Genomic DNA, 19,231 nt, shown 5'->3' with positions numbered 1-19,231 from the left:
ATATCACTACCGCACCTCCATGCATCGTTCCAATACCGTTTATGTTACTGTCGATGCTGCCTGAATGAGAAAGAATCACCTTGCCCTAACAAATCTACCTACTTATCTATCTAAGTCTTAACGAACAAACACACAGATATACACACACACTACACACATATATAATCGAAAGGAAAGACGTGGATGGATGTGAACGGACGTGGACAAGAACGGACGTGGACACGTGGATCGGACACGTGAAACCATTGAATAGACTAGTTTTCAAAGTTTTATTATAAATTCATCTACAATCACCATAGAATGATTTCCTGATTTCATCGTCATTGCTTACATCATCGTATAAATAATAAAATGCAGCACAGCAACATTGCGCTGTCAATGATCGTATCCACGTACATGTACAATTAGTCGATTTCGGGATACTCATCCCGAAAGACTCCTCGAAAGTTTCGCATGATCTCATCGTAAAAAAACTGCATTACGATTCGTATCGACTCTCGGATTTTCGTCAGTCCTTCGGCGAGATCGACGCTGCCGCGACGCATCGAACGAGTCGTCGCACGAAACTTTGTCGTCGAAAAACGAGAAGGGAAAATAAAACGGCAGGAAGCTATCTAAATTCTACATATAAATTCTCGCATCTGCATCATCATCATCAATCTCCCCTAAACGGAGACACGAGCGAGAGACTTATCGCGCACGGTAACGCACGCGGACTCAATCTGATAATATAATTATACAGTTCTATATGGTAATTAGAAAAATAATACAATTTCTTCGTCTTGTGTGTTAATGGAAACAATTAACTATGCGGTAATGCGCCACGTTTCATCATACGGAACGCGTGGACATTCGAGATGCTATCACAAAGCTCGAATTCCCTGGAAACAATTGGTGAAACGAAACTCTTCATCCACTGTTACTGACTGTTTGCAGCGACGATGTGACTCTTCGCGCGTCGCCGTCATCGCGCGCAAGCGCAATTTCTCACTTAACCGCCATCGGAGACGCGAAACACATCGTGAAAACGGCAGCAATAACTGTAACATGTATCGTTTTACCTTATCAAGGCACGGGACTGTCCGTACCGCTGCCGCTATTGGTCCCGGCTTCCGTCTTCGTGGCTGCTACTCGATCACCTCGCTTGGATGTCTTCGATAACGACGCCACTTCCTTCAGTAGACTCGATATTTTGTGCTGCATGTTGGAGATCTTCGTCTCGTATTCCTTCTCTGACGCTTTCATCTTGTTACGTAGTTCGGTCTCAGACGTAAAATTCTTTGCTTTCAGCTCTGTGATCTGCAATCGTGCAGAATGTTAATGATATGTTAAAATGATGTTAAAACATTTTCTAAAAAATACAAATATGAGAAAGTTCTGTGTACGTTAAGCTTTTCTAAATTAAAGCCATGTAGAGAAAATACGCAAAATGTAAAAATCTTTTGGATATGAATATCCTAATTAAAATTCTTTCTGTACACATGTCACATGGATTTTATCATTCTTTTGTGTTGAGAGACAAAGTTTTCGAATAATGTCCGCCAATACCTGTCTGTCCTTCGCCAATAACTGACTCTCCTTTATGCTGATCTGCTTTTGCAAATTCGCTATTTTTTCCTTGAGCTGCGTGACCGCCACCACGTGATCCGAGCTATTAGGATCGTGCGGATCATGTATACCGCCCATTCGTACAACTTTTGCCGGTGTAGGCCCATTTGCGTCCCCGCCCTCGGATTGCGGCGGTAATTTCGTCACGTCGACTCGATGCGGTCTCTTATTGTGACCCTTCAGTCTGAAACAAAAAACGTGAGTGAAAATTCCGAGCCGTTGACGATGGAGCCAACCGTTTTCGGGACAAATATCTGAGACAGCTGAGTGTACAGTTTCTAACGCGGAAGAAATAAGTTGGCGTCGCGCGATTGATAATTTCAAAAAGCATCGTATTAAATTTGTGCAGTTCTCTGTCAATATTTCGCTTCTGCTAGTATGACATCGAATTCGGCTCAACAAAATTATTTAGCGCGGTATAAAATTAAAATTAAAAATGTGGTTCAAAACTAAATTACAAAATTAAATACGATTAGAAATGCATTACATTGTATTAAACATTAAAATGAATGGAAAATGCATGATATTATTCAGTATTAAAGTGATCGAATTCAGAACAAAACGTCGAAAATAATTTAGATCATAGAGAAGTAAAGCTACTGAGCAGAAAATTACGTTCCAGGCATATTACATATTTATTATAAATAATTACTTTTGTTCTTTGTGTTTTGCAGCCCGTTGTTGCGCCAGTTTCATATGTGCCCTCCTCTCAGCATCTGATTGCTTTGTCTTTGCCAGTGCTCGTTTGTACGACAACGTGCAAAGCCAACACAATAACTTGCCATCTACCTAAACATTCAAATACATAACCATTTTAGTATTATTATAATCAGACAGATTCGTTATAATCGAAATAGCTAGAGAAGAGATGATAGCTTGATGATAGAATGAGTTCTATCAAGAATTGTAAAAACTCGGAAAACTCGTCATTATTGCCTAGGAATAGAAACAGGAAAAGGAAAAAAAGGAAAAGGAATAAAAATTATGCTTGATTATTCGCTTCCTGAAAAAATTGCATTACCTTTTTGTCTTCGTCTTGTCTGTCAAAGGCACACTTTTGCTTACACTGCTCACAGGTCACCGGTGGTCCATAGCGTTTCTCCGAGTTTGTACACCGTTGGCACTTGCTGCCGATGAACGCGGCAATGGTGTTGCAATATTCGCAAGCCGATGGCTTGCCATAGGACTTTACATTCTGCTCGCATTTTTTACATATAGTGCTCGTGTTGCCTTTTCTGTCAAACAAAGACCAAACGAGTTATAATCACGTAATTCGGTTCTACTATTCGGTTTTACAAGCAATCTTTACAAAAAAAGTGCCTCATTCCTACACTTACATGGTCTGTTGAAATTCCGATCTGCAGTAAGTACATTTTACGACAGGAAAAGCTCCTCTGCATTCCTACGTAAAGAAGAGAAAATATTTACCCTGCTGATTTATTTTTTAATTATTTTAGCAAAAGCTACCCTCCGAATATTTTTAATTTGATTTCTTCATTTCCTGAATGACGCAATAACAGTTTCATAACTTTTCCGAGTCAAAATTGTATCAATCGTACTTCTATCAATCGTACCAACGAAACGACCGAATTTAGTAATATTACTACGTACGAATTAATAACTAGCGCACGATTCAAAGTTTTGAATGCTCAAATTTCAGATTTTTAATACGTGACTATTTAAATATTTAAATCGCCGGCGCGATCACGTGTCCTATCGCTCGCAGCATCACTTCGGAGTCTCAGTGAGAAATTCTGAAATCATGTGCGCACGTGCAGAAAGGGAAAGCGTGGAATGCGCCTTGTTCCGCGTGGGGCGCTTGCGAAATTCCTTGTGCGTATACGACTAACTTGCATATACGAATGTGCAATGTTTATATACATTCAATATGCCAGCTACGTCACACACGGAAAATCTGAATGAATATTCGTGAATCGGCCGAATCTCGTTCTTTTTACACGCGATGAATCATAACCTTCCAATTCTATTGCGTTCTACTCCGAAGGATATCCTCTCGAACGTCCACACCGACGAGAGGAATCGCTCGTCTCTAGTCGAGTGCGATCAAGATCAAGATCATATAGATTCGCGTGACGCGAGATGCGTCGCGGACGACGACGACGTCTCCGCGAGAGAGTCGCGAAATGTCACAGATAAGAAACACGGGGAGGACCGACGGAGATGATGCTCACCTTGCACAATTGTTGACCGGGCGACAAGTCCTCGAAGGGATGTCTGGAGAAGCAGCGTGAGCACGCAAATAGCGCCTGCATGTTGTTCGTGCTCATCCTCGATGGCTCCGTCGCGTCTCTGACGATCACCGGATACGTCACTGATCGAAAGAGACGGTGAAATGAAGGCGGTAGCCGCAGGAAGCGCAACAACGAAGAGAAGACAACAAGGAAGAACGACGGCGAGTAACCGGTGTCACGGATATTGCTGTCCTGTGACACGACGAGCAACCGGAAATCTCAAATCTCGACGACGCGATTACACCGAAAACACAATTGCACTTCGAGACCGGTTGTTGACTCTCACACAGCCATCTGTGACCGTTGTGCGACGGGGAGCGACATGGCCGACGGTAATAGCAGAGGTGGTCGCAGGAGGACGCCACCGCCATTTGCTGCCATGTTCAGAGTAGTCGATACCGGCGCGGGCGTTTCAAAAACGTCGAGTAGGCTATATTTAATTACTACATTACATTTTTTGCGTTGAATGGTGAATAAAAACTAAAGAAGTAAAAGAGAGAGCAGAGGTACAGGTTTTTAAATATATTTCTTCTTTTTAATCTTTTGGAGTGTTTTATGCTATATTGAAATCTTTCAATACTTTCCTTTCTTCTTTAGAAATTCACGAAATATCCATTTCGCTTCAAGCATAAAAAAAAATCTTTTAATTCCAACAAGGAAATAGCGCTATTGAGAAATACATCGTATTTTTATTCGATTATGCGATTTCCAGAGTCAGAAATTACAAACGATCTTTATTTCTATCCGTCAGTTCGCTGACCCTAATCTAATTTTGTACACTAAATCACCCGGCTTATCAATCTAATTCTCTTTTAAATTAGATTATCTCATCTGCGATACGAAAACACAGATAAAGAAAATTCGACTGACTGTAGTGTCCTATAAACGACTTTCTACAGTTATAAAACTCGTTTATTCAAATTCGTCATTCAAGCGCGACGTTTGGCTCGGTCGCTAACTCGCATGGCAACTTACCTACAGTCGCTCGTCAACTGTCTTCTCGGCGGCCGTGGCCGCGCGCGGCCACCGGAGCTAATGAGAAGATCCTTACGTTCCCCGGAATCCGTTACGTGGTATCGTCGCGCCGCGCTTTTGTCCAGCGTTATCACGGTGAGGAGGCGGCGACAGGACAGGACCGGGTGGTCGCGCGTGGTCTGTGATACTTGTCCGCGAGGAGGAAGACAACGACGACGAGCACGACGACGACGATAACGAGGACGACAACGACGACGCCGCTGCGACGAGGATGACGTCCCGTCACGAGAAGGAGCGCGCTAAGCAGATCCAGGAGAAATGTCAGAACCTGCTGACGCAGATGCTTCGCGACGAGGACAACAAGTATTGCGTTGACTGCGACGCGAAAGGTTCGTCCGTCCGATCGTTCACACGGGAGGAAGTTCCGCCGAGTCTGACGTATGCGGACGCGTACGCGGAGACGCTTCCTGCTGTCTCCTAATCCTCAGTGCCGTCCCCGAACGGGGACGTTCGCTGGAGCGTCCGCTGTTCGGGGTCGACTCATCGATATCGATCACGAAACGACCCAGTTCCGCGACCCTCCGCAGGGACGTTATGGATTTCTGATTTTCGCGTGGCGTGCTGTCAGCGCGCTGTCACTTCTGACGACGCCTAACGTCACGGTCCCTTGAGTTCGGCCGACCTTACTTGCGCCTGGGTTACGCTTTCGGCATTCGAGGACGAACAGAAAATCGGAGAGGCTTATGCTTATTTTTTTTCTTTTTTTTTCTTTTTTTTAATTGGTCTTTTTCAATTTCGAGAAGCATTTTAGAAGAAACTGGAGCTCTCAGCTGTTTTTGCGCGATCCAAGGCGTTATCGCCCGTCGAAGTCTTGCGATTAATAGTCTCGCGGAGTTATATAAATAACTCAATTGCCTGGCGACCGGTTGCATGCTCGTTAACTATTGTTTATTGTCGCCTTTGCATTGGATCTCTTTGTGATAGACTTTTACTGGCGAGAGATAACATGGTCACTTACGATGTCCTCTGATGAATTGTATTGTGCCTTGCAGGACCAAGATGGGCTAGCTGGAATCTAGGAATCTTTTTGTGTATCCGATGTGCTGGTATACACAGAAATCTCGGAGTACACATAAGCAAAGTTAAATCTGTTAATTTGGATACATGGACACCGGAACAAGTAGTGGTATGTATGATATTACTGATATTGCGTCATGCAATTTAGAATTTTTTGGTAAAAACGATTTTGTTTCTTATCATTTATTGCAGTTTTATTGTTTTCAAAAGAAATGTTTGAAAATAAAAATGTACAACTTATCAAGCATTTTATGAAGTACAATTAATTTCTTATTGAGAAATCAACCTAAATTTTTAAGCAGGTTTGTGCATTTCTATGGAAAAATTTTAAGTTTTTTCTTTATAACACTTTTGCGAAATTATATTATTGATTAGTATTCTACTATATAAAGTTTATATGTTTAAATATATTTTCTTAAAATATTTATTATATATTTTATAAATAGATAAAGATATGTCATATTACAGCTGAAATTTTATTTTATTACATTATTTTCTCTGTCAATTATATTTGTGTAATAATCTAAACATCACATTTGTACAAGAATTTCAACTGTTTTTTTAATTTTTCAGAGTTTACAACAGATGGGCAATTCTCGAGCCAGAGCGGTCTACGAAGCAAATCTTCCAGATAGTTTTCGAAGACCTCAAACGGATTGCAGCCTGGAAAGCTTCATTCGAGCGAAATACGAACACAAAAAGTATATAGCCAGGGAATGGGTGCCACCACCTTTACCAAAGGTATGATCGTTACATCTGTTTCAATATTTACTTCACATATTTTATGTCATTGTACAATGTTCATTATATATCACTTTCGTAATATGTGAGCACGAAAGCCTTCTGCAAGACATTTTGCCGTAAAAGATACTTTGTTCTATTAATTTTTTATGTAGAAAATTTTTGATCTGCTTGTTATTTTCAAGAATAAATGATTCTCATTAGGTAAATTGGGACAAAGAACTCGATGAGGAGGCCGAAAGGCAACGCAGACGGAAAAAGGAGACCTCCGAGGCCGCGACCACTGTGCTCCCACCTGTAAAAAAGCCGGAAGTAGTGCCTCAATTGCCGAAACCTCGTAGTTCCGTCAGTCCTAAGCTTGCCAGAACGAAAGAAAGTTCCGCGATATTTGATCTCTTGGGTCTCGGTAAGTTTTTTTTTATCTTACACGCGTGCAACTCACGAAACGAAACGGCGCAGCCTCTTCACGCCGCTGTAAATTTAACAGACGCGCCAGCAACCAATCAGACAAGCGTGAACGGTGGCGGAGACGACGTGTTCTCCTCATTCTTGTCCGCTCCGCCTAACTCGATGGCTTCTTCAACTGGGAATGACGCTTCGAACGGAAGTAAAACAACCGGCAGCACGGGTAAAAGCGAGGAGGAAAACAGCTTTTTCGATCAACCGACTCCGCTACCTCAGGAGAAGAGCAAGATGACAAAGGACAGTATTTTAGCGCTGTATGGCACTCCGAGTCATCAACCGGCGATTTATGGTGTCCCAGGTAATGCAATAAGAAGATTAACATCGGATACAGAAACGGTCGATGTTATCCACTACGTTCACATTCGCAAGACTATTTTATGGCACGCGATTTAGCGATTCTTTTTTTCTATTTTCTGCATGTTTTGTAATAATTGAACGATATAATTAATCGCACGTAGAGGAAAGGACAAACTTTTTAAATATTATTACAGAAAACTTTTGAAATTGTCACAAATGTGCGGGATAGCATTAAAACATTGGATTGCACGATCGGATACTTGCAACGTTTGCAAAATCGATGGGACTCCAACTGTCACGTTATTTCGCATGTTTCAGCGGGAGTGTATCCTCAGCATTCCATGCCGTATAAACAGCAAATGCCAAATGTGGGTGCCTTCGGACAAAGTTCCTTGGCTGGTCAACTCGGCCAGCTGCCCGCGCAGATGCCGGTCGCCAGTCAGATACCGGTAAATCAAAATCAGATCATGGCGAATGCCGGCTCGATAGGCGCCGCCGTGGCGGCTAATCCTTTGGGCTTGCACATAGGACAAATGAATCATCAACTGAATGGCGTTCCAGCCCCTGCTATTTCGATGCAACCACAAATGGTAAAGTATTATAATAATAATAATCCTTGCAACTTTCTGTTTTTCTTGTATCCGAAGTTCCCAATTCTCTTCGATCTTGCAGATGATGCAGGTGGGGCAAAATACTAACATACCCAGCAACAATGGGTGGAGCGGTATGCTGACGCAGAATCTTCAACCGGCTCCCGGTAGCAATCCCTTCTTCAATTTGCCGCAGCAACCGCAACCCGCTGCGTTCGCCACTCAGGTAATTCGATATAGTTTATTAACTTCCTGATAAAATTATAAACATTCTCGTCCACATGTTCTTATGGTATATATCGTTACCTAAACTTTTTCAATATTAATTTAATAATTCGTGATGATGATGTTGCAGTTGCCGCAACAAATGGCGCAGATGTCCCTGGGCGACATGAACTTCGCTGCCGCGACGACGGGCAAGCCCGCGGCTGCCGCGCTACCTGGGCAAACCCTCTCCACCAATTTATGGCAGTAAACAGATATTACGGATATCGTTAGCCTGTTGATTATCTCATTCAGTGTTGCATACTAGTGTCGACAGTTTATTATCCGATGTAATAACGTTTCCATGTCCGCTCTCGTCGGACTCGTTGCTCTGGAAAGTCATAGAACGGACGGAAGCGCGAAAGTGCAAGAGGGGGAGGAGGGAGGGGGAGGCGAACTGTCGTTCGAATGTTGTCCCGTGTGCAAAACATAATTCGTGGATATGTGTATAGTGCTTCGAGTCGATATAAAATATTTTTCTTCGGGAGCCTCGGCGCCAGTCGTATCGTTGGAAGGGAAGGAAACCGCAATTTTAGAGTAAAACCGATCTCTGAACTGGAGTTCCTCGCGAGGGAGTTAGTCCGTGTGTGATGCTAGATCCTGTACCTCATGATGCGAGTTATGTTGCTACAATATTGAGAGCTTTTTTGTATTTGCGAATTGAAGTACATGCCAGGGTCCATTCTCTCAGCATAACACAGAATATTATTCGTTTCGGGTTGGCGATCACGGGAAAACGGTGTAATTCTACGGGGATAATTCTCGGCTTTCGCTGCTGCTGCTGCACGGGAAAGTGCGAGTTTACTGAAACTGGAAATCAGAATTACAACTGGCGTTCTCGGGCGGGCTAGCAGTGTACGTTTTCTCGCGTCGGGTAGCACCGACGGAAAGTTTATCGAGTTTGTTGGAATTGCGCCGATTTCCAGACGCCTATTTCAAATAGAGATGCACACGTGCATGTAGAAAGTTCCAGCAGAAATGTGACAAGACTTGGACATCTTCGACATCCTTATTTTTAAGGTACTATAACCGACACGTGCAATATGTGTCCACATTTATCCTGTATTATTGGTGAATAAATGCAAGGATAACGTAAATGCGACATTCGACGCATTTTATTTAAGGATAGAATATTATTGTTGTAACGATCATTGAATTCGGTAATCGTTCGCTATAAATATCTACGAGAGAAAGCCGTGAATCATGCATTGATGCTACGGATTCTCAACAGTTGAGTTGATTTTTCATTGAGCAATGATGCACGAAAATTATATCTCGCGTAAAAAATGTGTTCCACCGAATTTTCGGGTTCTAGAGAGAATCTTTAAAAAAGATATTTTGCGATTGCAGATAATCGAATAATGAGAATAATTTGATCGTTTAATATATCTTTATATATATTAATGTTTAATTAACTACTGTTTCTCTTGAACAAAGAAAACAGGTTGATATTACTATTTTAATCAACCTTCAAATTATTTATTCCGTTTCGTGGCGCTCATGCTGGAAAATCAATCATATGAAGAGCAATTTTTATCGACACGTTATTCATGTGTGAAGATTTATCTGATATACGAAAGGCACTACTACTTAGGTGTAACCGCAGCCCGTCTTTCAAGATACCGATGAATGCCTGTCTAGGCGTGCGCACTTTCTCGATTACTGGTCTCGCATAGAACTGAATTTTGTAATTTACATGTAATTTACAAAGAAATTAAGAGCTGAAAATACAAACTGAGCAATCGAGTCGAATTCTTCACGAGTTTGTTTCAATTGAAATTTTATTCGTTACTGAACGATTCGCTTTTCTTTAACTCTTGATCACAAAATCCAGATACAAGTCCAAGACAGATCTGTAGTCAAGAAAATCTGCGCGGTACGTGGAACACCATACGTGAGTAGGAGCGAGACGCGGTATTTTCGGCCGAGTATTTTCAATTAACGATCCCTTTGGAAAAGTGATATAATCAATAGAAATTATACTACAAGGGAGACTTAAAAAAGCGCATCTTAATTGTTGCCTACGGTTAAAAAGCCGTTATTTATATGGATTATTATTATGATAAGTGATTATGAATGGTGTGTACTTGCGCATTCAAATATAACTACATTTTATTGTAATTTAATTATATTATTACTGGTCTTTTTTGAAATGTTAAGTAGAATGAATGAAACATTTCGTGGCACATTTCGAAAGAAATGTCGAAATCGACAATAAGTTACTCCATTAACGCGTCTTTCTCTTTCCCTCTCTCTCTCTCTTGACAATTTTCTATATTAAATTTGTCAAGTGTCGCATTCAACAATTTCGTGCGTTTCACATGTGTTAATACATGTTTACTAATTCTGGCATTTCTTGTAAAAGAACATAAGAGAAAAAAAGTGCATATTTCTCTAGAGTCTAGAGCTTCAAAATCACGATTAAAAACGTACACATAATTCTATAATGAGGGAGATAGAAGAGCATCGCAGACATTCGTGTATCCTACGATCAAACTCTGTACAACAAAATTTAGTAAATATACGGAAAATGCAACAACACAATTTGTGCAGTAGTGTTTACTTAAAACAATTGTAAAACACATTAAACCCGAACGTACCAACATTCGCCGCGTTTCTCTTATTTAACAAATGACAATTACAATTAAAACATTAAAATTTGAATTTGAAATTTATATAAACTTAAAGCTGAAATTATAATTTCAGGTAAATCTCTCAATTTGAATAAACTCAAATGTAAAAATCAAATTCAGAGATCTAATTGCAGCAATTAAACGCGTATACATATTACCTATTTTGAAAAATTCCAATTCGTAATTCGGCGCCACGTTTGCCAGATGGCGGCGACGCCCCGGAAGTTGAACGGAGGATCCGCACAATTCGAGCGGCGGCAGCAGCACGGCGTGCACGCAGGTCTTTCGTTCGCTCTCCCATTTGCGCTAGACGTACTTTCAAATTCACATCGCAAGTAAGCCACGTGAAAAGTAACGTCATGGACAAACCAGTTGTTTTGGCGCGCGTCATCAAGGTCCTGGGCCGTACCGGCTCGCAGGGCCAGTGTACGCAGGTGAAGGTCGAGTTCCTGGGCGAGCAGAACCGCCAGATCATCAGGAACGTGAAGGGCCCGGTACGGGAAGGCGACCTCCTAACCTTACTCGAGTCCGAGCGCGAGGCGAGGAGGCTCCGGTAACACGGGACAGCAGCTTTAATCGACAAAACGGTCGCCAGCCACCACCGGGATCTCACCATCTACGGATTCATCCATCCATGGATCCCTCGCACGTTGGGTCTCCATCCATTGAATCACGCCGATCACCAGCGATGGGGTTACTCCTGACACGTGCCTGCCTTGCCTGGAAGGGATACTGCCGATCGCGGGATTGTATCGCGCACCGCATTTGGAAACATTCCTGTTAAACACATGAGAATTCCACAATAGTTCCACAATAAATCGCAGCTGGTAACCACAGATGTCTCGGTGTTGTCATTGTCCTCGCCATGATCTAGCAATTAATGCGTTAATCACTTGCAGTCTCGAGGTTGTCTCAAAGCGAGAATCTGTATGATTCACTTGATTAGCATTTTATTTGTAATGAGAATGTGAGAATTCAAAATAGGCTTTTTTTGACGTGATTGAGTCAGTAATGCCTAAAAATACATTTGGTCTAGCGTTGAGTCTGCGCTACCTCACTTTTCAGTCAGGAACAATGGAGAGCTCGTAGTGGGATTTCCTGGAATCAAGTTTTTAGACGAGATTATCTTTAAAAACTACGATGGTATATTTACATGGAGAGAAATGTGAAATATTGTATAAAGATTAAAATTAATTCTTTTCACATATTTACACACGTAACTGGTAAAATGTGGCAGCGTTATACAATTCATTATACAATCTAAAAATGTCATTTTATGCAAGACTCACATTGCCTCCATTATGCAACATGCGATATTCACAGCACTTGATTTTAAAAAACTATTCTCAAAACTTTGACAAAAATGATATTTTCTTTTACAATTTACAATATCACTTGCGGAACGGAAGCAACATAAATCCAGCATTAGGCAGTGAGATAATCTTTACAATAATTGTTATATTCTTCTTCGTTTCGGCGGAGGTGTATCGCGCGGACTCGAGGAGGTTTTGGAAGAACTGTCCACGCTCTGTCGTGTCGGTCTCTTTGGAATTCTCTTCGAAAGTTCACGACTCGACTCGGAATCTTTACGTTCCTTTTTTCCGTTTGATACTGAAAAATAAAGAATCACAGATGAGATTCACAGTATAATTGGTTTTAGAATTAATAAGCGATCAAATTTGATCATCGTACCGTTCTCCTCCAACTCGTCCTTGCCTTTCGAACGACCTTTCAAGGATTTGTGTTCTTTTCTCGCATCCTTCACGTCCCTGAACTTCTCCTTCTTCATCTCGGTCTCCTTCACGTACTTTTTCATCTCCTCCTTTTTCTTATCTACATCTTTGTTACCTTTGAAGTCGCGCTGCGTGCTATCTTTCTTGGAACCTTCCTTGAAATCTTTCTCCTTTTTGATCTCCTTGTACTTATCCCGTTGATCCTTCAGTTTCACTTCGGATTCCTCCTTCCGCCGAGACTTTCCTGCAAATTCTATCTCCGGCAAGGAAAAATCCATCTCGTGACTGGGAAATGGTAGGTCTTCCATGTCATCCTATATCCCGAGTATTTGTATGTACATTGAGTCGATAAAAATCCGTCGACTAGTTTTCATTCTCTTTCACGTCTCCATACTAGTGCTTACCAAAGCCATGAGGTCGTACATGGATTCCAAATGATCCCACATCGCCTTCAGTGAGACGTCCTTGTGAAGGGCGGCGCGAAATTTTTCCCATATGCATAGCATGTGAAAATACTTGTTGACACCTTAGGGACAATCGATAAATTGCAGATGCCAAAAATTCGTGTTTCATTGAATCAAACAAACCTAACCTGCAAACTACCGCGTCTCGTCTAATGCTTACCGACTGGCTTGTGTCCATTCATCGCGAAAAACAGTTGTATCTCGTTCTCCACGTTCCACTCTATCTCGTCGAGTGGCATCTCCGCTGATTTTTCCTTAACAGCCATTGTTTACGTTTAGAAATGTCAATCGTAAACCGATCGTGCTCCGATGCCGCTTAGTACCACTGCATGTTTAATTATTTGATTGGACTACTTAGGCGAAATGTGATATATCATAAATGTGCGTAAGATATTGCGCTAAGTACTTCTTATTTTGTCAAAGTATACAGTACACATAAAATGACAATAGTTTAACTGTAACGTTACACCTTACTACTCGTACATATACGAATTATCGGAATAGGCCCGCACGTAGCGGCAACGTAGTGCAGGTTAGGTATGCCGCGGTAGCCAATCAACGTCTTGCTTGCTCGGAAATGTAAAATAAGCGAGATATTTGACTAATTCATATTTTCGTAGCCAATTTCCGTGGCAACTTGCCTGCAACACACATACTTTCTCTCGTGCCGATTGCATGCGTCATCAATCATGATATAAAAGTAAAAGAATTGTCACATCACTATTGATCGATTGTGGAGGCGAAAGAAAGCATCGTGTGCTAAAGACTGAAGATCACAACGCTAAGTATACAGAATTTTAATTATGCGGAATAAAATCAACTTTATTACGTTCCTTAATTGAGTAAATATATAGATTGAGTCTTACAGCTCAACTCTTTAGTTAAGTGGACTCATCGGAACTTTTTCTGCATAGATTTTATAATTTCTAGATTGTTTTTTAATTATAAAATGCATAGAGGACTTTATAATTTCACAAAGTGGCGCTTTTTAATAAATTATTATTCTTTTTTCAGTTTTAAACAATCTTTTTAATTCTTAGATTATTTATTTATGTGTACGTGTAATCAACTGTCTAATGATGAATGCTCAACGCGTCGCTCTGCACCTCGTGGCTCAATTGCGTCTGTAAATTCGACAATTTATTTTTCAACGCAGCGATTCCCATCATGACGATGTTCTCGGGTTTTAAGGCGCCGCTACCTTCCACGTTGAAATAATATTTGTTTGGTTTGGCCTCCCAGTTATACGCCGCTTCGTCTGAAACATTACAATGGAAATACAATAATACAACTTATTTTATAATAAAAGTTGAAGAGAAAATTCAAAGCAGAATCGTCATGCTTACATTGATCCTCCTCCAGTTCAGTGTATTCCGACTTGGGCCACTCGTCCGGTTTGGGGAACTTGGTGTGTCTCATGGAATTATCTGGATCGTATTCAAAGCTCACGCCAGCAGTCGGATTCCATTTAGCGTGCTCCTTCCCGAAACCTTTCTTCGCATACGCTCTGATTTTCAATTCCTGCCCTTTCCTAAGCTTCACTATCACAATCTCTGAAAAATTCCACGTGATTGATATCATCTTTTCCTTTCTTTACCATAACACAATCATGATGGTGATACAGAGAAGAAAATACCAACCATCCGTCTCTCCGTACTCGCTCGCTTCGTCTTCCCTATGCCTGGATGTGACAGGCAACACTCTAGGGTCACTGGACTTGAAGTCAGCAGTGGTCACATGTCTGGTTGAATCCTCGGTGCATTTAACATCCAGGGTGAATTCTACGCTACATTCAGGACAGAAATCCATGCACTGACAATCTCTTGTGAATTGTATTCTGTCAACGACCTAAATAAAATAATTTGTCGATATTCAAACTGTACTAATTGCTGCCAATTGCACGTAAAAGCAATATTAATTAAGACATACAACAATGCAACTTTGTAACACGATTCAATACTTTTTTTATCAATCAGTTATTTCTCAGAGATTGCTCACATCTTAACAATTTGATCAAGATGAAAATACTTGAGTTTTCAACAAAGAAATGTTAATGTACATGCTCTGAATGCATACATCATCACTTATCAACGGTATCATCCCTATTCTGTGTGCTAGGAATTCGTCGCTCAGAACAGTAGAATTAGCCTCCAGTTGGACCCAATCGATGGCCATTGTCGGAGTTTCGGCGATGAAGACGCGTCTCATGCTGTTCGCAACACTAAAACACGAATGTTGATTGTTGATTAGGTATTAAAACCAAGGTTCGAGACTTCTAACCTCAAATCTAACTCGGTCTTACCTCAATTCCGTATCTTCTACCTGAAACTTAACATTCTCCTCGGTTAAATCCGAGATATGGACCGACGGTTGATTGGCGTACGGCATCTTTTGTCAAATTAATATTAAAAATTAATTTATAATGACAGAATATAGTCTATGCCACTGTGTAGCCGGGTTAAGGACGCGCAACGTACTGCACACATGGAAGAAGCTGTGTACGTGTGCGCTTGGCGCTCGACAAACCCGCAGCTACACATGCAGAGCTTGCACAGAAGCTTCTGGTTCTCGATCATCAGTAAAGAAGTACTCGAAGGAAATAAAAGAGGCGGAAGGAAATGTCTTTAACAAATTCAACATTTAAATCGTTAAAATATTTTATTAGAAAAATCGATGCGCACATCGTTGAAGATCTGCTTATAAATAATGCGTATATACATGCGAACAACTTTGTGTGTGTGTGTGTGTGTACACGAGTATAATCTGTGGATGTCGCAATTAATTCTCGGACATCAACTGTGTAAATTAATTAACTTTGTGACCTGAATAATTAAAAACTCGAGAATATTGTGTTTTACATGCAACGCACAGTAATAAACAGTAATATGTACAGAATGATGATAAAATCAATGGGATTCAAAGAAATATTTTTGTTGTTTGCCCTAATCCTTTTCCTTCCTCACACTCTTTATATGGCACTTGTATTTGGTAAAAACTGGAAGACGACGGTTCTCGTGCAACGCTATGCTATCCGTGAATCGTTACAAATGCACGCAGTGTGTGTGTGTGTGTGCAAGTTTCATTAATCTCCTGCCTTATCAACGCAAATTCTAACAACAGCACAAATAGAAACACATGTAAGACTTGAAGAGAAAATACATTGCTCGAAACTAGAAGGGACAAGATTTCTGGAATGAATCTATGACTTGTACAGATGCTCGGAGCATCTCGCAGATGCTTGCATGAATGGGGAGTATTTTGGAAATAATTGTTTGAAGCATTACAATTTGTCAGAGAATTGTTACCGTTTCGAGCAATGTATCAAAGTATACTTTCAGCGACGCGCGGATTTCTGATAAATATTACGAAAGATAACACACATATCGTTGACTCAATTAATCCATCTTTCAAAGTTCATCCATAAAACGCTCGATGTCATTCAGATGATCGCCGTAATCCGTTGCCTCACTACCCACGAAGATATCGTGATGGTCCAAGATCTCATCGAATGATAATCTGTTGTCGTGATCATCATCAGAACCGGCAAACAAGTGATCCACTTCATCATCCGCTATGTCTCTGAAAGAATAGATTCCGACAGAATAAGGATGTGTAACGTTGTCAACTACCGATGGGTCAAAAATTCAAGTGAATTCTGTTCTATAAAATAAATTCGCAATTACATTGAATTCTTGACGCATCACCATCGCGAAGTGAGAGCTCTCATTAAATTACAGCATACTCACTCATTACTTGGAACGAGCCAGGAGAGAATCTCCTCTGAATCGAGCCTGCCGTCCGCATTCTTATCGTGGTCAAAGTCAAATTTATCTTTTTCGCTCAACAACCATTTCTTGTCCTTCGATGCAGCTCGATCACCGATAAACTCTTGGAAACTGATATACCCATCTTTATCTTTGTCCTTGTCTTTCAAAGACTGGTTCACCAGAAGCGGAAACATTCTAGGCGTCTCCTCAGGATGTGTGTAAGCTTTGAACTCTTCTGTATCCAGATAACCGTCCTTATTTACGTCGGCAGCTTCAAACGTTTCTTTTTCATCTTCCATCATACTCTCCTCGGGCGGGAAATCCTCAGGATCGTTGCCGTATGCGTCTATCAGGACCTCGTCCCAGTTCACTCTGCCATCTTGGTCTGTATCAGCGTCATCAAAGCGGTCCTTGGACTCCTCCGCAGATAGCATGCTAATCACAGGTTCGATCAGCTCCGGTTCTTTGACAGAATTAAACAGACTAATACAATGCAAGCAACATACCTGAACGAGCGCAGGATCCATGCTTTCAACTCGTTCCTCTCTATATATTTATCATTGTTCAAGTCCATTTTAGTTAACAAAATGCCCAATCTCTTCTTGGACTCCTCTATTGGCAGCTTGTCAAATTCTTCTGCTTCCTTTACGCTGCCTGTACCGCAAACAAAATGAGTGAATCTAATGGTGATAAGAGAGAACAAATGCCAAATGTTTTTTTTCTCTTTTAATGAATTAAAAAATTAATTGCAATGAAGGTAAATATGCATCAAGGTAATCTGAAATCCTTGGTACTTCAACAAATCAAAGAGACTTGAAGCAACAATTCGCATTAGCGCTTAATCATTCCACGCTCAGGAATCTTTTACCCAGGATAGCTTCATGATCAAACTCCTGATGGTGCTCCCCCTCGGCGTAGTGGTCAGAGTCGCGAGGGCTGAAAGCCCCATCCTCCAACCTCTCGTTGTTGTCAGCTTTGTGCTGATGCTTGTGGATATGCGCGGACGTGACGTCGGTGGGTAACGAGACTGCGAATGCCAGGAACGCGATGACGAGCGTTAGGCAGGCCATCGCGTATCTCTCGGGAGTCAGCGGGGGCGACTGAAATGACGCGCGTCTATGAGCAGCGGTGACAGCGGCACATAACCTCGCTTCTCGCCGAGGCGAACTTTCGACGGGCGCCGTGCGCCGTATCGCTCGGCGACTACCATACGGCGGCGGATATTATCGATTACTTTTCATCACGCGTGTACCGCGGCGATTGTTCGACGTGATTTTCCCGCTGTACACTCTCACGACTGTCGAAACAGCGTTATCTGGAGATAACGTACGTAGAATCTCTCGTTCTTTCGAATAACGCTCGTGACGATCGTCGTCGAATAAAGATGCTAAAATATATAACGTTCTAAGATATAAAGTATCTTCCGAACGATTACGTATTATTTCAATTATTTTCACAAGTTATTCGCGGTATTCTAATTCCTCACAAATTTAAAATTTGCAATGCTCGTGATTTTTAACATTTTTATTTATCTTGAACGAATAAGATCTGAGAGAGAAAGAGAGAGAGAGAGAGAGAGAGAGAGAGAGAAACGTTACTGCTATAAAGACGATGAAAGAAGCAACCCGAATAAAAGAGAATTGAATAAGAACGCATTGATACCTTTAAATGAGTCGCCGCGCGTGCGCGATCGATCTCTCGATCTCTATTCCCTCCCGCGCGAAGTTGTTCACCGACAATCGCCTGAAGTTGCCAGGAATTTTGAAATTTCGAATTGGCAATATTAATGGTTGATCACTTTCGTCGAACTCGCGTCGCGTTCTGACCCAAGCCAAAGCGCTCCGTGGAAAAATCGCGTTGCGAACACTCAGGACGACGCAGTTTTGTTGAAATCGCGATCGCCGATCGCACGACGTCGCGAGTGCGCGTCGCGTGCCGCCGTTTTCGTATTTCGTACGCCGTAAATATGCTCGCACGGGTCGGTGTTCGTTCCGCTTGAGCTCGCTTCCCGCGTCGCGGATTCGAGTCGACGGGATTCGTGTGTCTCGCCGCTTCGTCTCAATAACGACAAAAGGAGGAAGCGGCTCGCGCGCGGCCGCTTCTTTAGTCGCGACGCGTGTGCGGAGTCACGACTCCGAGTCGAGTGCCCGTTGTTCAAAAATAGTCGGACGGCCATCTTGTGACGTCATGCCGCCGCGTCTATTTCCAACCGTACGCGTTCGCCAGCTTGATTCTCTCGAACGAAAGTCGAAACTTTCTTTATTTTTAAAGTGACGGATCGATGCAGAATGCCTGGACTGTGGGCGGACACCTCGTCTTTCTCGTCCCAGTATCGTCCTTTGTTCATGATTGCACCGAGGGATTC

At 41.8% G+C, this 19,231-nt stretch overlaps 6 protein-coding genes across 9 annotated transcripts; 2 read left to right on the top strand and 4 right to left on the bottom strand.

Annotated features, from left to right (window-relative positions):
- Window positions 1-252: 252 nt before the first annotated feature.
- On the bottom strand, window positions 253-4,208 carry LOC105287545 (protein FAM76A). Its single transcript, XM_011353137.3, has 6 exons — window positions 3,801-4,208; window positions 2,946-3,010; window positions 2,630-2,843; window positions 2,261-2,397; window positions 1,549-1,792; window positions 253-1,299 (listed from the first exon to the last, which is right to left on the bottom strand). Exons 1-6 carry the CDS (start codon window positions 3,894-3,896, stop codon window positions 1,066-1,068), a joined length of 990 nt encoding a protein of 329 aa, XP_011351439.1. The 5' UTR covers window positions 3,897-4,208; the 3' UTR covers window positions 253-1,065.
- Window positions 4,209-4,441: 233 nt separating this feature from the next.
- On the top strand, window positions 4,442-10,813 carry LOC105287544 (stromal membrane-associated protein 1). 2 transcript variants are annotated; one of them, XM_011353136.3, is made up of 8 exons: window positions 4,442-5,224; window positions 5,888-6,021; window positions 6,486-6,653; window positions 6,858-7,059; window positions 7,141-7,416; window positions 7,734-8,005; window positions 8,097-8,231; window positions 8,361-10,813. In XM_011353136.3, the coding sequence occupies exons 1-8, from the start codon at window positions 5,107-5,109 to the stop codon at window positions 8,478-8,480; spliced, it is 1,425 nt and encodes a 474-aa protein (XP_011351438.1). In that variant the 5' UTR covers window positions 4,442-5,106; the 3' UTR covers window positions 8,481-10,813. The 2 variants fall into 2 exon arrangements, with proteins under 2 accessions (XP_011351438.1, XP_011351437.1); XM_011353135.3 differs by having other exon boundaries at window positions 4,446-5,224; window positions 8,088-8,231.
- Window positions 10,814-11,175: 362 nt separating this feature from the next.
- On the top strand, window positions 11,176-11,740 carry LOC105287542 (40S ribosomal protein S28). The gene has a single exon (XM_011353134.3). It carries the CDS (start codon window positions 11,262-11,264, stop codon window positions 11,457-11,459), a length of 198 nt encoding a protein of 65 aa, XP_011351436.1. The 5' UTR covers window positions 11,176-11,261; the 3' UTR covers window positions 11,460-11,740.
- Window positions 11,741-11,838: 98 nt separating this feature from the next.
- LOC105287541 (MRG/MORF4L-binding protein) lies at window positions 11,839-13,365 on the bottom strand. Of its 2 annotated transcripts, XM_011353133.3 has the most exons (5): window positions 13,260-13,365; window positions 13,040-13,161; window positions 12,595-12,949; window positions 12,351-12,513; window positions 11,839-12,000 (listed from the first exon to the last, which is right to left on the bottom strand). In XM_011353133.3, the coding sequence occupies exons 1-4, from the start codon at window positions 13,363-13,365 to the stop codon at window positions 12,359-12,361; spliced, it is 738 nt and encodes a 245-aa protein (XP_011351435.1). In that variant the 3' UTR covers window positions 11,839-12,000; window positions 12,351-12,358. The 2 variants fall into 2 exon arrangements, with proteins under 2 accessions (XP_011351435.1, XP_011351434.1); XM_011353132.3 differs by lacking the exon at window positions 11,839-12,000 and having other exon boundaries at window positions 12,025-12,513.
- A 739-nt stretch (window positions 13,366-14,104) lies between these two features.
- LOC105287540 (DNA-directed RNA polymerase II subunit RPB3) lies at window positions 14,105-15,605 on the bottom strand. The gene is made up of 5 exons (XM_011353131.3): window positions 15,402-15,605; window positions 15,176-15,320; window positions 14,740-14,947; window positions 14,446-14,652; window positions 14,105-14,357 (listed from the first exon to the last, which is right to left on the bottom strand). Exons 1-5 carry the CDS (start codon window positions 15,485-15,487, stop codon window positions 14,173-14,175), a joined length of 831 nt encoding a protein of 276 aa, XP_011351433.1. The 5' UTR covers window positions 15,488-15,605; the 3' UTR covers window positions 14,105-14,172.
- A 133-nt stretch (window positions 15,606-15,738) lies between these two features.
- On the bottom strand, window positions 15,739-18,999 carry LOC105287537 (reticulocalbin-2). Of its 2 annotated transcripts, none has more exons than XM_011353125.3 (5): window positions 18,529-18,999; window positions 17,735-18,253; window positions 17,373-17,520; window positions 16,846-17,301; window positions 15,739-16,678 (listed from the first exon to the last, which is right to left on the bottom strand). In XM_011353125.3, the coding sequence occupies exons 2-5, from the start codon at window positions 17,934-17,936 to the stop codon at window positions 16,507-16,509; spliced, it is 978 nt and encodes a 325-aa protein (XP_011351427.1). In that variant the 5' UTR covers window positions 17,937-18,253; window positions 18,529-18,999; the 3' UTR covers window positions 15,739-16,506. The 2 variants fall into 2 exon arrangements, with proteins under 2 accessions (XP_011351427.1, XP_011351428.1); XM_011353126.3 differs by having other exon boundaries at window positions 17,735-17,966.
- Window positions 19,000-19,231: the final 232 nt, after the last annotated feature.

Source organism: Ooceraea biroi, chromosome 5 (genome assembly GCF_003672135.1).
Source record: "Ooceraea biroi isolate clonal line C1 chromosome 5, Obir_v5.4, whole genome shotgun sequence".
NCBI classification, from domain to species: domain Eukaryota; kingdom Metazoa; phylum Arthropoda; class Insecta; order Hymenoptera; family Formicidae; genus Ooceraea; species Ooceraea biroi.
The sequence above is the reverse complement of the archived record's forward strand: the minus strand, read 5'-3'. Positions and strand labels throughout refer to the sequence as shown.